At 43.6% G+C, this 19,035-nt stretch overlaps 1 protein-coding gene across 2 annotated transcripts in view; it reads right to left on the bottom strand.

Moving 5' to 3' along the window:
• FRAS1 (Fraser extracellular matrix complex subunit 1) overlaps positions 1-19,035 on the bottom strand; it is a 362,104-nt gene that overhangs the window by 144,446 nt on the left and 198,623 nt on the right. For both annotated transcript variants that reach the window (XM_090036905.1, XM_090036906.1), the window contains 4 exons: positions 18,697-18,837; positions 17,495-17,668; positions 12,125-12,265; positions 9,966-10,109 (listed from right to left, as the gene is read on the bottom strand). In XM_090036905.1, coding sequence (XP_089893031.1) covers positions 9,966-10,109; positions 12,125-12,265; positions 17,495-17,668; positions 18,697-18,837 — 600 coding nt within the window. The remainder of the gene's footprint in view (positions 1-9,965; positions 10,110-12,124; positions 12,266-17,494; positions 17,669-18,696; positions 18,838-19,035) is intronic.

The raw sequence follows: 19,035 nt of genomic DNA, 5'->3' as shown, positions 1-19,035 counted from the left end.
GCATGTGCACCCCCTGCACATGGCAGGGCACCCCCTGCAAAAAGGCACGGCCAACATTGTTATTACACTGTTATTACACTCCTCAAAAAATGCGCAACTCACCACCCCGCTGCCAGCCCTGATCGCCCCGGCCACTGCCACTGATACCAGAGGCGCCTGCGGGTGGCCGGCACTTGCTACACCCCGCCACTGCTGACAGTCCAGCAGCGGTGCAGCTGTGTCCTCCCAGCCGCCAGGGACATGCACTGTTCATGAATTTAATTTTACTCTAAAGGTGAAAGCTAGGATCTTCAAAGGAGCCTAAAGGAGCAGGACACACACTTTCTACTGGAAAGGAGTAGAAATTAGAGCCTTATCCCTGAAGTAATTTTCCCATTGGTTACACACAAGTCAACTTCACAGAACTCATTGGGGGATGTGTGCATATGCAGCTGCAGGCAGAATGTGGTCTATAGCAGCAAATTCAGTATACAAGGTCATTAACATTTTCCCCCTGACCCCCAGTATATCCCACTGCCTGGGGCTCTTGCTACTGCATGCCTTCAACCTTTCCAGAGTAGTCATACAGGGTTATCATTACTTAGTCATCTAGCACCAAAAGAGCATACAGATATCAAAATGGCAGACAACCAGCTCAATAGACACTTCATACAATACAAAAGAACCACAGTCCCTACCCTAAACACCTACCCTTGCAAATGGAGAAGTGACAATCAAAGGGAAGGAGAAGCAGATATGAGGATTAAAGTGAAAAACTGGCTTTTGAATATGTACTTATGCCTCTTGATGTCAAGGGTAGGCACAGAGCAGCACAATTTGGCATTTCATGGTTCATTGCAGCAAAACCATCCACCTTAATTGTACAGCATGGAAGAGATACCACAGGGCCCTGAGAGATGTTATTTTTAAAGTGCTACAAAGTTGGTAGTGTTACAAAAGTATTAGGTATTATGGACAGCCACACATTCAGAGCCCGCTGGCTAGAGTGCCACAAAGCTACCACAAAGGTGCACTTTCCAGGCAGGGGGAAATGGGGAGCCTGTGAGTGAGATGGAAGGGCTCACTGGCAGGTCTGCCTGATCAGCTGCTGCCACCACGGCAAGAGCTGATGGACACAAGGGCTGCCCTGGAGCCCTTTCAAGTGCGGGGCTCTGGAGCTGCCTTAGAGCAGGGAATGCCATCAACCCAGCATTGCCAGCCCTCACAAGTCATTTAACATGCTCAGCCTTGGGCTGCCCAAGAGCAGGGAATAGTTTTGCTACCCTGTCAGCCCCTGCCATCACTGCAGCCCTGTGCCCATTGCCACTGCGGGGAGGCAACAGGGACAGGGTAGTCTGCAAGCCTTCCTTACAACTTGCTACTGGGTGGGCTACCAGGAAGCCAGTTTCTCTCCCGCCCCCTCTACAATCCCATATGCTGGTATTTGGTCCCATGCCACCCTGTGTGCCCAAATTAGCACACAGAGCCATGACTCATGGGGAGCCCCAGGGCCAAGGGAAAGATTTGGCCTGCAGGCCAGGGGTTGAGCACCCCCAACCTAGTAAGTTTTCTATTTACCATTAAAATGCTTTTACCGCTTACTGGAATCCCTCCAGGTACCAAGTAGATGGAGATACCTGTTGGCTAGGCAAAACAAATACACAAATCAACAAATACAAATACCACAGTCACAAGCAGAAAATTAATGCCTCTGCTTAGATGTTAGACACTAAGAAACAGAAAGTGCCTGAGTTCAGTTAACCAGACTTATAACTCCTAAAAAACAAGAAAAAAATGACACGTTAAAGGTTTCTAAGTGCTTGTAGAGTGAGTCTATTTCAGTGGGGTGGGGGGGGGGTCTTATCTTCAGCTTTGTGTTTGTTCCTAGGAGATAAAACAGTCCCTTTAATTGGGCTACTGCTTTTCTGACAAATCTGCCCTCTATCCACGTTGCCACTTGAGTGAGTAGATATCAAAGAACACATACACTATTAACTTTTCCCAGCAAGCAAAAAAAAAAAAATGCTTTTGGTGAGTTTGAAGGACCCTAGGGAAAAATGACAGGGAAAAGGAAGAGCAAAAGGGACTTTGTAATGGAAAAGTTTATTTAGATGTTTGAAACCAATTCCTTTGGACTAAATATTTTCTTTATATTCCTAGTGCCACCTTACATCAGTATGTACATCATTTTGGGGGTTTTTTTACTTCTATTTGACCCTGTAAAAGGGTGATCTGTTCCCTTAAGAAGGGGCAAAGACAGCCCTGTTAAGGATGTGGGGCATTATGCCAATGACAGCATATTCCACTGGGAGCTTAAAAACCCAGAAGGAGCAAGAAGGAAGCTGTGAGGGAACAGTTTGTCAGGAGAAGCGAGGCTGCTGTATCAGGAAAATGCAAGAGTGGAAAGTGGGTCTTTTAATGTCTGGAGATGATGGAGAATTTTGTGTTGTTTGTGTTTTCAGAGACTGACGTTTGTTTGGTGGGAACTGAACTATCTGAGGAGCTAACAGAATTGCTAACTGGCCTACAAAAGTCAGCATGATAAAAGATCCACTTAGAGACTCTTTCTCACCACTAAACATTGCCCAGGGTGTGATTCCAAGTAATTAGCTGCAGGAGCGATATTGGCTAAGATTCTCAAAGACCAGCAGTTCTCAAACTTTTTCTGATTGAGGCATGCCTCAGAAAATCCCACTTCTTTGTTTTCACTCATTTTTTTGCCAGAAAAATACTAGAGCAATTCTTTTGTTGCAAAGAACTGAGAAAGCCCACAACAGGTCAGGATGTTTTAACACTACACATTCCTATCTGAAATCTCTATGTTTATCCTGTGAATCAAGTTTGCATACCTAACAGTGCTAACATTACTAAGTCTCAAAGAACCCCAGGGTGCTGTGACATTTTGGTTGAGAATCACTGCTTAAGAGAGTTAAGCTTTTGTTGTACACCACATCCATAGTCTTCCCATAGAATCCCATCCATAGTCTTCAGAGTATGGTGCTAGCACTCCTGTGATGGCCCTAGGATCCTTCCATTAATCATTCTGAAAATCACAGACCTGTTTTTACATTAACTAGTGACTTAGCTAACATTATATTTTCCTCATCATGTTCCAACTATCTTATTTCTCCACTTGTTCCCCTTAAAATCTTAGGGCACTTTACATGTGCTTTGGGGGTGGTGGGGTGGCACTAACTAGAATGGCTCCAAGAGCCTCTCTCATTAAAGTGCCATAACATCTCATGTATCAGTGTCCCTGTGATTAAAAATGGCAGCAGGGGCGCTTGAACTAAAGATCATCAAACAAGCTTTAGTTCAAGTGCCCCTGCTGCCATTTTTAAGCACAGGGACACTGATACATGAGACATGGGAAGCTGCTGGAGCACGGTAATTACCACATTCCAGCAGACTCAATCGAGTCTGCTCTGGTACGCTGTAATTACAGCACATTGGAGCAGCCTTCACGCTTGTGAACAAGCACCCTTACCAATGGGAGCACAATAAAATGGGTAAAACCTACCACCCTCCATTTGTCTTCCACTTAAAATATAAAGAAAGCAACTCCCATCTGGCTGCTGTTGCTGACTTTCTATAATTACAGGGGAGGCCACTCTCTTTGTTGAACTAACAGAATATGGACTTAACATGAAGCCAGAATTGTTCCTGAGGCATGAGTCAATACTCATAAGGGAGACCAGATCAGACCCCTTATTCCCTCTTTACTCTTCCATTAGCTAAGCTAGCAAACACTTGAGTTAAGTTCTTTAACTATACCTTCCCTTTTAAGGGCTCTTGAGAACATTTTTCCCTGGTGCATATTTAATATTATATCCATTAAGATAATAGGGTAAGCAGATAACAACAGGGCATTATTTTAAATCAATACTTTAATACTCTGTGATTTACAGACATGTCATCATGCAAACATCCCAAAGCAATTTACAATAAAAGCAGAGAGAAAAATCGGTACAGCTTAGTCAGATGGGCATCTAAAACTAGAAACGTTTTACCTTATTCTTGCAAATGCTGAAAGGGACTGTATCCCATGAACAAATACATTCACCTGCTTGTGAATGGCATTTTGGCAGGCTCCTACATAGAGGCACTTATATTATCATAAAGAGCAAGAGATCCTGCAAACACCTGGAGGAGGGAATTCTAGATGAGTGGGCATGAGACAGATTAGTCCAGACCGCAGTAGAGAAATAACCATTTTCTTTTCTTTATCTTAGATATCAAGCTGGCATAAACTGATATTAGAGGTGTAGGCTATTGACTTCAGTGAAGGTATGCCAGAAATTCTCTTCTCTGTTGCTCACAGAGTCTCCTGCTCTTTGAGATATTATAAGCATTTCTCTGAGAGTACAAGAAATCCCATTAACTTAACAAGGAGCTGCTCATATTTCTTTATAGAGAGAATGTGCAATTCCACCGTTTTCAAGAGTGAGGTAGAAAGTCTTTTGTGTTAGATAATCTTCTGGCTGAGCCACATTTCTTTTTCTCAGAGGACCCTTCTGTTTCCATCAAGGTTAAGCTGAAATCCACTCGGGATTTCAGCTGGCTGACTGCTTAGATCTAGAGAGTGCTGGTGAGAAAACCAAGGCAGAGACTTCAAATAGTGGGTTTGGGGTTACTGCATCAGAGGTGTCATCCTTGAAGAAACAGAGATATCCAAGACAAGGAGGTGCCTTGACCTTGATCACCCTGTCAATCACTCTCTTTGTCAACACCTCTGGGAGGTTCTTAGATTAACAAAAGGGCCCAGTGAAACTTGTCTCTGAACTCTCAGATTGATCCACTGTCTGACACTACAGCTCTAGCAATTTCCTCACGAGATGCTATTGAATCTTGGAGAAGACACACAAGGAAATCTCAAGAAATGTTTGATGAGTTGCAAGAAAGGGCAGATGGGGTAGGATTTCACCAGTAGGACAGTATTTGAATCAGGTTCCCAAGCCTTCTGAAGCTGACCACCCCTCTTACCATCAGCTGGGGGGAAAATCAAGTACTCTGTCAAATTTCTTTATGAAAATGGGAAACTGAATTGGCTAACAATCCAAGCACTCACATATGTACAGCGTTCATATATATAAAAATCCAGGTAGGCTACACTTTCCCAGGAAGCTTTTTCACAGAAGCTGTGGGAGCTCTAGACCAGGGTTTGAAACTCATAGCTGTTTCAAAATATTTGAACATTTTTTTCTTGCATTAAATGAAGTGTTTATGCATTAAACACAATGCTTTCTTTCCCTACTAACAAAGTGAAAATTCTGTTGATCATTCCAATGCACATGCAACAACAACAGATGACAGAAGCTAGCAGTTTCACTTCACTGCTGGCTCTCCCAATATTTTTACGAAAGCTTTTCCCCTGCAGGTGTACACAGAATAGTATGTAGCTTCTTTAATGTCTGGCACTCCCTTTAAGCTGCTAGGCAGTTCTGTCTGATGGGCTAGGGAGGGACTGGATTAATAGGCAATAATGATGGATGGAGGTATAATTGTAAAAATACTGCTTTTGAAGCAAAGTCAAAGACCTTGTACATATTGATGTAAATTGTCTATGATGTCAATGTAATGGTTTCTGATGTCTAGTTTTATAGAACAGCTGCTCTTTAACTGACATCTAATAATATATAAAGGCAAATTTAACATTTCAGTCAGTGTTAAACGGAGAGAGCAACTGAAACGCAACAGCAGCATGGATGCAGGTCTCATGGTTTCCAGAAGAGCTATCAGTGAATGTAGTTTGTTCCAACATTGCGTGCCACTTCAGCCCAAGGAGAAATGACTCCTCAGATAACAAATCTCCTTCCCTCAAAGACCCTCACACCCACTCACATTTTTAAAGTCAGTCAAAAGTGATCCTCTTGCCTTATCACTTTTCATCCAAGGATCTCAAAGCACTTTATCAGCATTCATCCTCACACAAACCTCTGGACAGGGAAGTATTGTTGTCCCTATTATACAGAGATGCTCAAGCTTGTGCCACTGAAGACCATGGCAATACTCCCACTGACTTCTTCAGTTCAGGATCAAGGCCTAAGTGACTCACCCAAGGTCACACAGCAATACTGAGGACAGATCTAGGAACAAAACCAAGACATGCCATCCCTCCTGGCTGTGCTGTGATTAAAAACCTCTCTCCCTTCTTTGTAAGGCTTGATCCAAAAACAAGGGAGGCTCAATATCTTCAGGGAGTGTGAATCTGGCTTTGAAATATGTGTTTACACTAAGAAATGACTAAAGTTTAGGATTGTTGAGGGCCATCTTTTTGCCCCACTGGTTTTGAGACTAAACTTGCATGCACCCCTTACCATACAGGACCCATGGCCATGAAAGACCATATACTGTTTTACAAGACAGCACAGCAATGATCAGTTGAATGCAACACATGGGCACACCAGAGGCAAAGAACACCATTCCCAGTATGAATCCTGACACGTGAAAAATGTCGCTAATTCTCTCCAATAAATCTTACAGCTGGAGATGGCTGCTGCCGATGCCTCTGTTACACGATGAATAATGAAGAATAATGGGAAAATAAAGTGGATGGAGAAAAGGATCACACTGGATAGAGACATGATGTGTAAACATGATTTTTCTGCCTAAAGGGATGTTCCCACATGGGGATCTGCTAGCCAGTTTCCTGGGGGTCCACAATTAAAAAACCCTAAGTAGGATCAGGGCCTTGATAAGCTCTTAATGATTCGAATGAGTTTCTAAATCACTGAAATCTGAACAGCACAAAAGGCAGCTTAGCATCCTGCTACACTTATACATTTATTGAAGACCCATATCAAAAACAAGGACAAGGGAATTGACTTACCAATTATCTTACTCTGTTTTTACTGAGTGTAACTCCAGTGAAATGAACACAGTAATGAATTAGGCTCAGTAAGTCTGAATAATATTCTCGTATAAGCAAGAGATATTCTACATCCTCTGCAGCTTTAGAGACCAGATGTAGCTTTTAATTCTGAAATGCTAAAACTTCTGCACATGCGTCACATACTATAATCACACAGCAGCTAAACAACATGATGCCTCATGTCCCCTTCTGCCCACAAACTGATAGCTAATCCAACTTTATTCTGCAATGCTCTAGATATAGCTAAATGCTAGACATTTCTCTCTTCTTTCACTGTAATGTTCCTTCCTTTGCCATAGTCTATGCTACAAGTAAACAGTAACACTGCTTAGGTAAGGAAAAAAGGCTCAGAAAGTTATTTGTTGAGATAAAAGAAGCAAGTCTTACACAAAGAAGAAAAGAAAAGGAAAAAAAGGGAGTTGCTAGAATTAACTTGAGAATGATAGCCCTTGAATGGATATTCCTATTATGTCTACTGCATATCCCCCCACCTCCCTTTCCTTTATCTCTCTTGGAACCATTCAGTACTGGCATAAGCCTCACAAGCTGTATCTCTCTCCTTGATAAATTAAAAAAGGGGATGTGATAAAGCTCAGAAGTGATTGGAATTGTTCCCAGGACATGTTTATACTTGTCTCTGTGATAGATGAAATGTGATTTTTCTTTTTAAACAGGTAAATGCAATTAGTGGAGTCCGATGATAAACTTAAGTACATGTATACTTTACCCACGAAGTGTGAATTCTATGAATACATTTTATTATCACTCAGAAATGCACACATCAAACCTAACTGTGCTAATATCCCTTTAAGGCCCAATAAGCTGTTTCTCTGAATCATGGAATGCTTTCTTAATTCATCTTTCTGAAGCTATTTGCAGCAGTAAGCAGCTTTCCTGGCTGCTGGCCCACCAGGCTGTTCCCAAATCTCAGGGGATATTTTTCCCTTATTCACTGCCACATATTGCCACTTCAGACATCAAACTACCTGTGACTGCTTCTGTCCCAGAGGGAAACCCAAAACAGTGCAACAGCAGGGGATGAATAAAGCACAGCACACATCTACGCTAGCAAGCTAGTGTACAAACGCCAGTTCTACCAGTAAAGCTGACTACATTCATACCCAAGGCCACTCTGCAACAGCAAAACGGTCTTATACCACCCTTTCTGAGTGCGGGAAGGGCTCTGCCAGCCTCTGACAGCCAACAGAGGACACAACGAGATACTCCTGCCAGCACCTATGTTCCCTTCAGCAGCTGGCACCTCCCAGGGTGCACTCTGCAGTCTGGCAGGACAGCTGCCTGTAATGGAGATCCATGAAGCTGCCAGAAGTGTGTAAATGAACACATGTTCTGGTGAGTTAGTATTGGCAACAGTGCTGTGCTATCAGAACTTCTACCAGGCTAGGCAGAAAAGCATAAACAAGACTACAGCAAAGAGCAGACTACTCCCTTAGGAAGGCTGCAGGCCCCAGACAACTGATTGCGCCTACAGGCCACTCTATTCCACAGCTCAGCTCAGAACTACAGCTGGTTTACTTGTCTGGCCGCTTCAGTGGCCTGTCCATCATGCATTACTTCCATGGCATGCTACCATTGTAAGAGGTTCTGCAATCACTTAATAGAGAGAGTGGGAGTATAAGCTTTCTTTTGGCAGCAACTGCTAAATAGGAGCTTATTGTTATGATATAATTGTGCGAACTCTCTACTGTTTCTCATAATATTGCAAAATACTGCCTCACAGGCTTGACCCCTAAGTCTTCTTTAAAACAAGCATCAATAAATCCTGAAGGACCAAATCCCTTATTCCTGGTCTCCAACAATTAGCACTAGGAGTCCCCTTTCCTTGTTTTTAGCAGTCATCACTGTCAATGATCTCTTGCCCTTATGGGTTTACCTCAATCAGCAGCTGAAGGGATGAACCTAAACTATAGTGGTCCTCCCACAGCTTTAATGAAGGTGGATACAATAGGTGTGGAGCTCCCACAACAACCCATGAGAAGTGATCCTGCTGTTCAGTCTGTGCACTGCGGTGTTGTTGGATGCAGTAATAGTGCTGTTGTTATAATCAACAATTATTTTGACACCCTTTCAGTGCAAGTTGTCAGTTAAAATATTTGGCTATCACTGAATAATGACTGAGAGCTAGGCCTGTGTGAACAGGGAAGTATTCGATTCGGATTCGGCTGGATCGGAGGACAGTGATTCAAATCACTGTCTCCATTCAATTCAGCAGACTCAAAATTGGAGACTCAGTGCTAATTTGAGGCAGAGGCAGGCACAGCTGGAAGAGCCACCAGAGAAGCCCCCATGGCTGCCCTGCCTGGTCCCATCCCCCACCTGCCTCCAGCCTCCCAGCACTTTAAAAAAAAAAAAGCCCTGCACTCACTGACTCTCAAAGCAGAGATCAGGACCTCTGAGGGCTCGTGGCAGAGCCTCTCCGCGCAGCACAGGGAAGCAGGGGGCAACGGGGATCACCTTCCCCCTCCAGCTTGGCATCCACACAGCAGCTGTCACATCACACGGATGCAGCACTGTCTGGGAGCTGGGGTGGCTCCAGCAGTCACCCAGTGTCTGGCACCACTCAGCCCCAGCAGCTTCAGCTTCTGGACAGCGCACAGCACCCTGCTGAGCCACACTGCACCCATGTCATGGGGCAGCTGCTGTATGGCTGCCAGGGGAGGCAATCCCTGCTGCCCCCTGCTGCTCCATGCTGCACAAAGGGGCGTCAGAAGCCCTGATCCCTGCTGCTGCAGCCTGTGAGTGTGGGCTTTTTTTCCTTTTTTTTTTTTTTATAAGAGTTGGGAGGCTGGGCCCAGACGGGGCTAGGGCTGGGCAGGGCAGCCAGGGAGAGGCAGACACAGCCAGAGGAGCCACGGGAGAACCTGCAGTCACCTGGTTGTGCCTTTCTCTCCCCAGCCAATCTGAATCTCTCCAAATCAATTCAGAGGTTTCAGATTTGATTCGGATCTTTTAATGGGTCTACCAATTCGAATCAGATTTGGAGATTTAGCCTCTGAATCGGGCCACATCTCCTCCAAATTGACTTGGTGACCAAAGCTTCTCATAGCCCTATTGAGTGCCTATGTAACCTTTGAAATGACCTCTTCTCACTTACCCACACAGTATCCGACCAGGTTGAGGTACTGTTCCTCCTTGCAGCTAGTTCTGCACTTTCCATCAGCCAGAGCTATGTGGGGATGGCAGGCAATGCAGTCAAAGTCTGACGGACCACTGCACTTCCTGCAGGATGGATGGCAGGCTGGAGGAGAAGACAACATTCACTATTAGGCAATTACTGAACCTAAGCACAAAAACCCTCTCCAAATAGTCAGAGGTCTGACTTTCTGTAGCCCAGTACCTGTGTAAAATGTACATTACCAGAACGTTCTGGTTTAGAAGGATTTTGTGCATCCCTTTTGATTAAACAAGATGCAAACTAGTGGAAAATTCAGACCTTTTTGCCTGTCCTCTTCATAAATCAAGGTCTAGAACCATATAAAATATAGAGATCTTTCTCTGCTCCTCCCAGCATGTGAGTGGGACATACACACACACATGCCCAGGTTGAGAGGAAGAGATGAAAGATACATAAAAATGACATGGAATAAAGTTTTACTGGCATGAGTTGGGGTGGCCACATAACTCAGAAGCAGAGAAGTCAAGAGCGATTTATGCAGATGTCTTCCCCCAAACTTGTGCCAATAAAACTGAAATTCCATCATGATTTATTGTGCATATGACACAAAAAATACTAGAAAAAGTCTCCTAAAATATTTTACTGGAACTGTTTTCTGTATCCATTTACCAATAAAGCCATATGCCTTATTACTATGTACAGAGCCAAGGGAGATACAAATACTATACCTAAAGATGTACAAAAACCTCTAAATTTTTTTCTCTGAATAAAATTACACAACTTCAAAGTCTAGCATCTCAGAACTTCCCAAGGCTAGAAACAATTGCTAACTCTTTATAGGAAGCTTGGAATCTCCTAGCACATCTAGTTCTGAAATGTTACTTCTTATCAGAATCTTAGCCTCTTAAAAATGACACTCATAATTATTTCATATTCAGTAAAAATAGAATGAAGCATGTGCACTAACACATTTATCTGGAAAATATACCTCCTGCTTACCAATGCCCAAAGTATCATTTATGATATATCTTGTCAAAGTTGTGAGGTGAGGTCATGTTTCTTATATTAAGGTTTTGCCATTAATTCATCTATATTAGCACAAAATCAATGGATTGTAATACAACACAGAGCCAACCCCCATTTCTTAGACAGCAGTATCAAACACTAAAATCATTTTGTCATCATCTGACCAATAAATATATGTATGGAGTCTTTCTTGCTTAGAACTGAATAAACAGAACCAGGCACCTCAGAAGAGGTTACTGTCTGCAAATGAGAATCCCGCTGCAAAAAAAGAAACAGTTCATGAAAGAAAATAATACAGTTTGTGTTAAGTTTTTCTACCACCAAAAAAAATGATGGCTGAAATCTGACACAAACCACATAAACTTCAGGTGACTTTCTGAAGGACAGATCACATTTCAAACTTGTCCCCTCCAGTGGTTAATAAAGAATGATGGCTCCAAAAGCCAGGATTCCAGTCTAAGGGGCACGTGGGAATGAATTGTGCCAGTCAGTTGCAGAATAAACAATTCTAATTATCTGCTTATATTAGATTAAGCTTGAATGAAAAGCTGGAATCTTATTGGCCGAAGAGGCTTAGAATTCATAATAATGCACACATGAGAAATGTAGTACTTCTTCCCTAGTTGGATTATTATAGCTATGTCAGTGATGAGCATTCTCATACTTTTGCATAACTACCTTTTTTATAAACCCAGCACTGTAGTAAACTGTGGATTAAAATAAATCTAATTCACTTTGACAATATGTTTCTCTAGCCTTTGGGCTATGATGCATTAATAAAATCAGACCTTCTGAACACAGAGTCTTACTTAAGCCTTCTGAAGCATAATAAAGTACTCTCCTCCCTCAGTGGTAGCTGAGGCCACCATCTGAGTCTATTGCAATGAACCAGTCCAGTCAAGCAAAGCTGATTACAATTTCTGATTTAACATGTAAGCCTTTCTCCCCCACTAGTAAGGTATTCTATTTGCTGAAACTGAACCATAATCTTCTTTACTAATAACGCTAAATAACCTCATGTAATCCAGCAACTTTTCTAACAGTGTTTATAATGGAGCTACAAAAAGTTTGAGTAAGAAGTTGTAGCAGTAGGTGCTGTGCTGTGCACTTACCATAGCAATGACCTTCTTGACTGTACAGTCCTTCTGGGCATGCAGGGAGGCAAATGCCATCATGAAGAACCTGGGGAGATGCACAGGCTGTGCAGTTCTGGGGAGCGCTGCCTATGCAGGCTGAACACGAGGCATGGCACTCTGCAGGAGAGAAAAAACAAAACAAAAAGAAAGGCAATAGGTTTCCCACTTGTGTTTGCTTCTGGACAGAGACAATTACACTTACCAGCTTGCCTTTTCCTCTTAGGCAACAAGTAGGTGTATACTTTGCAGAAATCTCTGCCAGCAAAAGGCAGCGGTATAGGAAAACGTACAAAGGTGGTATTAACACATGCCTCAAAGGCAAAGAGCAACAGGGGTAACTGCATTTCATCAACCTTTCCCCCATTTCTCTCCGTGTAGAGGAACCATGCATACTTGAAATGGGAAGCCTAGATGTATACTGTAGTGTTTTGCCAGATTATTACAAAGCTGTATCACAGCAGCCTTGCCTGAGATGAGCCCTGGCTGAGATAAGGGGCCCCATCATAGTAGGCAGTATATAACATATAGTAAGTACAGTCACGAAGGGCACCTTTACATGTGCTCTGGGGGTGGGGTTTGACAGGCTTTAGTTAAAGTGTCCCCACTGCCATTTTGAAGCACGGGGACACTGAATACATAAGACACTGAGGCTGCCTGAGCGTGCTAATTAGCAAGCTCCAGCAGACCAACTTCACAGACATTAGGGCTGGAAAGGACCTTGCAAGATCATCAAGCCCAGCCCCCTGCCCAAAGGGCAGGAAGTCAGCTGGGGTCAAATGATCCCAACAAGATCATTGTTGGGATCAATGATCAAAGGCATCCAAGTATTTTTGAAAGTATCCAAACTAGGTGCTTGCATCACCTCTGGAGGGAGTCTATTCCAGGCCCTGAGGAATCGGACAGTAAAGAAGTTTTTCCTTATGTCCAGTCTAAAACAGTCTCCCAGGAGTTTGTGACCGTTAGACTTTGTCTTCTCTTGGGATGCCCTGACGAACAGGCTCTCCCAGTTCCTGATGCACAACCCTTATGTACTTATAGGCTGCCACCAAGTCACCCCTGAGCCTGCGCTTTTCCAGGCTGAACAGTCCCATGGCTCTCAGCCTCTCCTCATAGGGTCTGCTTTCTTGTCCTCTGATCAGGCACGTGGCTCTCCTCTGGACTCTTTCATGCTGCTCCACATTCTTTCTGAATTTTGGAGCCCAGAATTGGATACAATTGGATTAATCAAGTCTGCTCCAATGCACTGCGTCAGAGATGTCTACAGGCACCCAAAGAGCCTAGAGTGTACCTAAAACAGATGGACTAAATATCAGAGGGGAAACGAGCACTGGGAGGGGAAGCAATTTGCCCACGGTCACTCAGCAGGTCTAGGAACAGAGCTCAGGAGCCCTCCCGGTTTGTGCAGTTCTATCTTCCACTTGGCCACAATGCTAGGCCAATGCACAGCCAATGCTACTGAAATCTAGAATGGATCGAGTCCACTGGTCTCAAAAAAAATTGCAAGAGTGAAAAAAAAGATCAGATGTCTACAGAAGACTAAGGCTGTTAAGGAAAACTTTTCACCCCATGGGATGTTGAAATGGTCCATATTTACAGGCATTTATGTACCATGCCTATTGTACATTTGCATTTGTTGGTTGGAGTATTTGCAAATGTTTGAAAACTATTTTTTAGAGGGAAAGGTTGCCATTTTAATTCTTTACAGCTTTCCTCAAATGCAGCAGTCCCCAAACTTTTTAACCCAATAGAGCATCTTCAACCCCCAACTTTTGCCTGGAGCCATTATGCACTTTATGAATCAAACATTGACTAAAAACCCTATTCAAGATACAGAATGTCTGTATGATCCACAGGTCTCTAATCATGGCCCACAGCCCACGGCCCACCATTTGGTAACCCCAGCTCTAATGGTGTTTCTGCATATCAATGCTAACAACCTACAGGAATGCATTAGCATTCTTGCCCAACCCAGTTTAGCAGTGTTACTCATCTCTGCTCACTTATATTTGTGCTGGTTCTTTATAGGCAGAGTGACCATACACTCTGATTTAGCTGGGACACTCCCACATTTCAAAGGCCAGTCCCTGGAGGGCCGATAAAAATAAAAATAAGCATCCCAGAAATGTAGGGACACAGGGTGCAGTCTGATGGGGAGGCAGAATGATATGGAGCAGCATGGTGTGCCAGACAGGCACCTCTGCTGCCAGTGCACCACACCACTTCACCCCTGCCTCTGCCTGCAGCAGTGCCACTAACTTGGGAGAGAGGAGGGTAGCAGGGAGTGTCCGGAATTTCCCATTCTCCCATATGGTCACCCTATTTATAGCTTGTGTATCTGAACACAGTAGTTTAGCTCCCTCTTTCATTTTCCATGGAGTTGCTTTTACTTAGGCAAAGGCACAACTGTTTTATAAGGCCTTGTCTACACTGCCCCCATGCCACACCCAGAGCACCACCCTGAGGCAAGCTGCACTAACTTATCCCCACTCTACATGTACCATCTCTCCACAATGAGGCAATGCATCTGCCTCTGGGTAGTCCCAAGGGCATGCCCAGAAGCTCTCTTAGGCCCTCTGTTCCATAAACGTTCAGGGGCACACATACAGTAAGCAACTTTCAATCCTCTGGATCATGGTGTACGTGTAAGAGGTCTAGTAACCAAGATCTTTGACATGTGTGCCTAGACAAGAATATAGAGGAATGGAGGCTGCCCAAGACCTACCATCCCCACGTTAGACCACTGAGACAAAATCCAAAGGCTAGATCAATCCAGACATTCAGTATCTCAACGGTTGTAGCTTCTGCTGGAGAGCAATAGGTAAGACCTGCTGCTGACTGCCTAATGCCTTAGCAAGGGTGCATTTCTGTCAGGGTGATGTCCCTTATCCTTTCTCCAACTAAGTAGTACCCACAAGGCAGTGGGGGCTAGAGTTTTGAGGTGCTCTATACTTGTCTTACTCTGGACATTGCAAAACTGTGGTATTTTACAGGAGCTACCTGACCACGAGCAGCCCCACCACATTGTCACTAGGCTCTCCAGTCAGATGCAGTTTATGGTCATACCCAGGACCATAACAGGGGCACACATATAGTTCTCACCCAAAAGTGGTTACACTGCCTCATTTTGTGCTTTGGCATATGCAGAGCAGGAGTGCATGGGTGGAACATGCCTCACAGTAGTGCCAGGTCAGTGTGGACATGACCCAAGAGTTGCAGAATCATCCAGTAAATGCTATCAGATAGACTCTGACAGCAAATGGACTCTGGGATAGAGTCTCAGCTGATGTTAATTGCTATGCTGCCATTAACTTAAACCAGGGGTGTCAAAGAAGGTCCACAAAGCTCTATCATCTGGCCTGCAGCGCTGTCTGGAGGTCATGGATCAGTCCCACATGCAGCATATGCTGGCCCTGGCCCCACATGGGGCTGGGTTGGTATATGCTGCACACAGCACACAGAGCTGGACCTGGCATACATACTGTACACAGTATGCAAAAATGGTTCAGGGCATGCACTGCATGCAGCACCCATTCTGGAAAGGCCCTGCATACAGGGGCCAGTTAGGATCAGGCCTGCAGACCAGCTCCACAGCCCAGAGCCAGCATGCCCCTCCCAGTCCAGTGCGGGCACCATATACACCACATACTCTTAACAGGCTCCATTCACTGCAGAGCTGGGGGTGGTGCATGCTGTATGTGGCACACAGGGCCAATCTGGGGAGTGAGCTGCTTTCAGCACCTGCAAAGGACTGTCTTTGCATGATGGCTCTGGCATATGAGGCCAATCTGTGGGCCTGACATGGCCTGTGCACTATCCCCATGCCACTCATCTGGCCTAATATTGGATGAGTTTGATACCTCTGACAAAGTTGTGATAAGTTGTACAAGTTGAATATCTGCCCTGATATAATTATATTAATCCAGAAAGATACAAGCCATAGTTATTTTTCTCCATGCACTTTACTGTAGTCTCACTGAGAACAATGATGGCTGTTTTACTTGGCAAACATAAAAGAATACATTCTTGTAACAGGTATTTTCAGAAGCAGTTGAATTATGTGTTTAAGGCTGGCACAGAAAATACTTAAGACAGAGGCACATCGTCTTCACTTGCTCTGATTTCTTAAATCTACATAGACACAAATTCCTTTGGACTGGAATTTGTTCAGCTGAGCACAGCATGGAGACATACATCGCACTGATGTCTTTAAGAGTCAAGGAAGAGCATTATACCTGTTACAGCCTGCATGCCTCATTGTTAGCACAAAACCATTCTGCAAAACAATGTGTGTTTCCTCTTTTATGAACTTCTCTCAGTCAAGAATGAAATTTACACAGGCACCTCCAAAATTATCCAAAACTAATATGCTAAATGCAATATTTATTAGATTCATATGAAATGTTAGTCATTTCTAAAGTGAAAAAAAGAAAGAAGCTTAGTAGAATCCTTTTTGTTGCAGTATATCTGGCTGATGAGAATGATCACTGTGTTCAGGGATTCCTGAGACTTTTTCTTCAGATGTACCATTTGCAAAAGTATCATCTCTTTTCAGACTTGGGGTGGACTGAATTGGTTGAAGACCCCTATGCTCACCTATGAACCTGACCAATCGGCTCTCTCTGTGAAAGACTTGTCATTCCTATGCACAGACCAGCTGTGCAAAACTTCAAGCAGCCATTGGATCTATGGACTGGGTGCACGAGCCATAATTGCAGCCTACAAGAGTCTTTTCTCAGCATGGCTGGCAAGGCCACATGTATTCCAACTGCACCAGATCAGTCTCTCTGGCTAACTCTATCCTACAATAACACGTTTCCTGTTTGGAGTGGAAAGATGCTTCAGGAGACTGAAAAGTATTAGTATTACCATGGCTGAAAGGTGTGCATCTGAAATTGTTAAGTCATTGCTGTAATAAAGCCACAAACTCTCCCAGAGGCAAGCTGGACAGCCATCCATCATCTGTCTCCTGTTCCAATTATATCCCAGGGTGAAATTCCCACCATTGACTTCAATAAAGCAGAATCCACCCCTTAGTGCAGATCTGCACAATGGGCCATAAAAACTAGATTTTTTGGAGCCTTACACATTTTTTTAATTATATGGGTTCTCACTCCCCTTTTGAGAGAGTGTTCAGGATCATCCTTAGATGTTTGCACTTAGGTTGTAAAACATTACATACTTCAGGCCATTTTTCCTTTATGCCACCAGAGAGATGTGGTAGTTTGTAGCATGAAAAAACCATGCACATTCCAGCTGTGCATGGTACCAGCCATCCCAAGTATTTAAAAGCTGACACAGGCTTTTACATAAGCACTTAAGTATCATCTGGGTGACTCATTTACTCACGTCTGCACACTCCAGCAATGTCAAGGTAGAAATGAGCGTTACACTGAGGGAGGCAGACACCATGCGGGGCTCCCCCAAGGTGCTGTTCCAGCTGCAGTGCCTCCTCTGGCTCCCTGCACCGTGTGCAGTGGAAGCTCTCTGGGCCAATGCAAGCATGACAGGATGGGTGGCAACCTGCACATGAGCAGAAGAACATGAGACATAGATTAGAGCACCAGCCTTAAACTGACAGCATAGTCCCCATGTAAACAAAAGGCTCCTTTCATAAAAATGAGAGAGAGAAGAAAATGGGTTGTATATCATCTTTCTCATGGACCTGTCAATGCTGAATTGTCCCCTTCAAGATATACTTCAAAGCATTCAGCATAGGTAGGGTGTCTCCAAAACCCTCAGTGTTGTACGAATCCTGCTCCCACTGAAGTCAATGAGAGTTTTACCACCAATCTTAGAGGGAACAAAGTTAGACAAATGTCTAACCTCTGTAAATTCCAGCCTGTACTTTTAAATGATTAACCAAGTGAAGCTCTTGCCCTTACCCTGGAAGTTTTACTAGTGCCTAAGAGAATGCTTAATTTTATTAAGCAAAACGATGATTTACAGTTGCAAAAGTTTGACATCTGTTCACAATTAAAAAAAAAAAATAAATACATTCTTCAAAATTGCACAGAGAATACTGCTGTTCAGCCTTTCAACATGTCTATTACTTACAGACCTGCATAAACAAACACTGCCTATTTGGGGGAAGCTGAGAAAAATGTCTTTGAAAGGTTTATGGGAAGAGCAAAATGTCTTCTGAATTTATGCTTTCCCTTGCTTCAATATGCCTTTGGTCTGAGCAAATCCACCATATGAGTGAACATGAATGTAAAAGTCATGAACATTTTTAGTCATCAGAGAAATTGTGGGAAGCCCTCTGAATGTAAGCTTATTCACACTGTGTAGAGAAAAAAAAATCTCCAGCAGAACCAAATCCTGAAGGGGAAAAAACCCTTACAAAGTAGTTGAGAAAATCAATCTGTGTTTTCTCATTCTGGAATAAATTACAAAGCAAAAGGCAGGAGTTTCACATCCCTCAGCTCATTTCAGCATAAGATAAGAGTCCCAAAGCTCAGTGGGTATAAGTCAGCATAGCTGTGTTGAAGCCAATGGAGCAAAGCCAACTTACAACCAACCCAGGCTCTTTTTCAAAAGATCTAGTTTACCTTTGCAGACATTATGGTCATGATAAAAGCCCTCTCCACAGGAAGACAAACACTGGCCCTGGCGTAATGCCAGGGAAAAGGGACAGGAAGTACAGTGAGTGGCCAGTGGTCCGGTGCAGGTGGAACATGACTCATGGCAAGCTGGAGGAGGAACAAAGAGTAAAGTACTGTAATACATCTGTAGGTAATATTCTGCTTGCAGTGGGTACTGTTGGTTTCTGTATCAGGCAGACAACAGTCACTCCTCAATTGGTGCTCATCCATAATATTCCACCAGATGTTAAAATAATGACAAATAAGAATTTGTAAAATAATAATAATAATAATAATAATAATTCT

Source organism: Crocodylus siamensis, chromosome 2, assembly GCF_052110815.1.
Source record: "Crocodylus siamensis isolate JL-2025a chromosome 2, ASM5211081v1, whole genome shotgun sequence".
In the NCBI taxonomy this organism is placed as follows: domain Eukaryota; kingdom Metazoa; phylum Chordata; order Crocodylia; family Crocodylidae; genus Crocodylus; species Crocodylus siamensis.
This window is presented reverse-complemented; position numbering and strand designations above follow the sequence as displayed.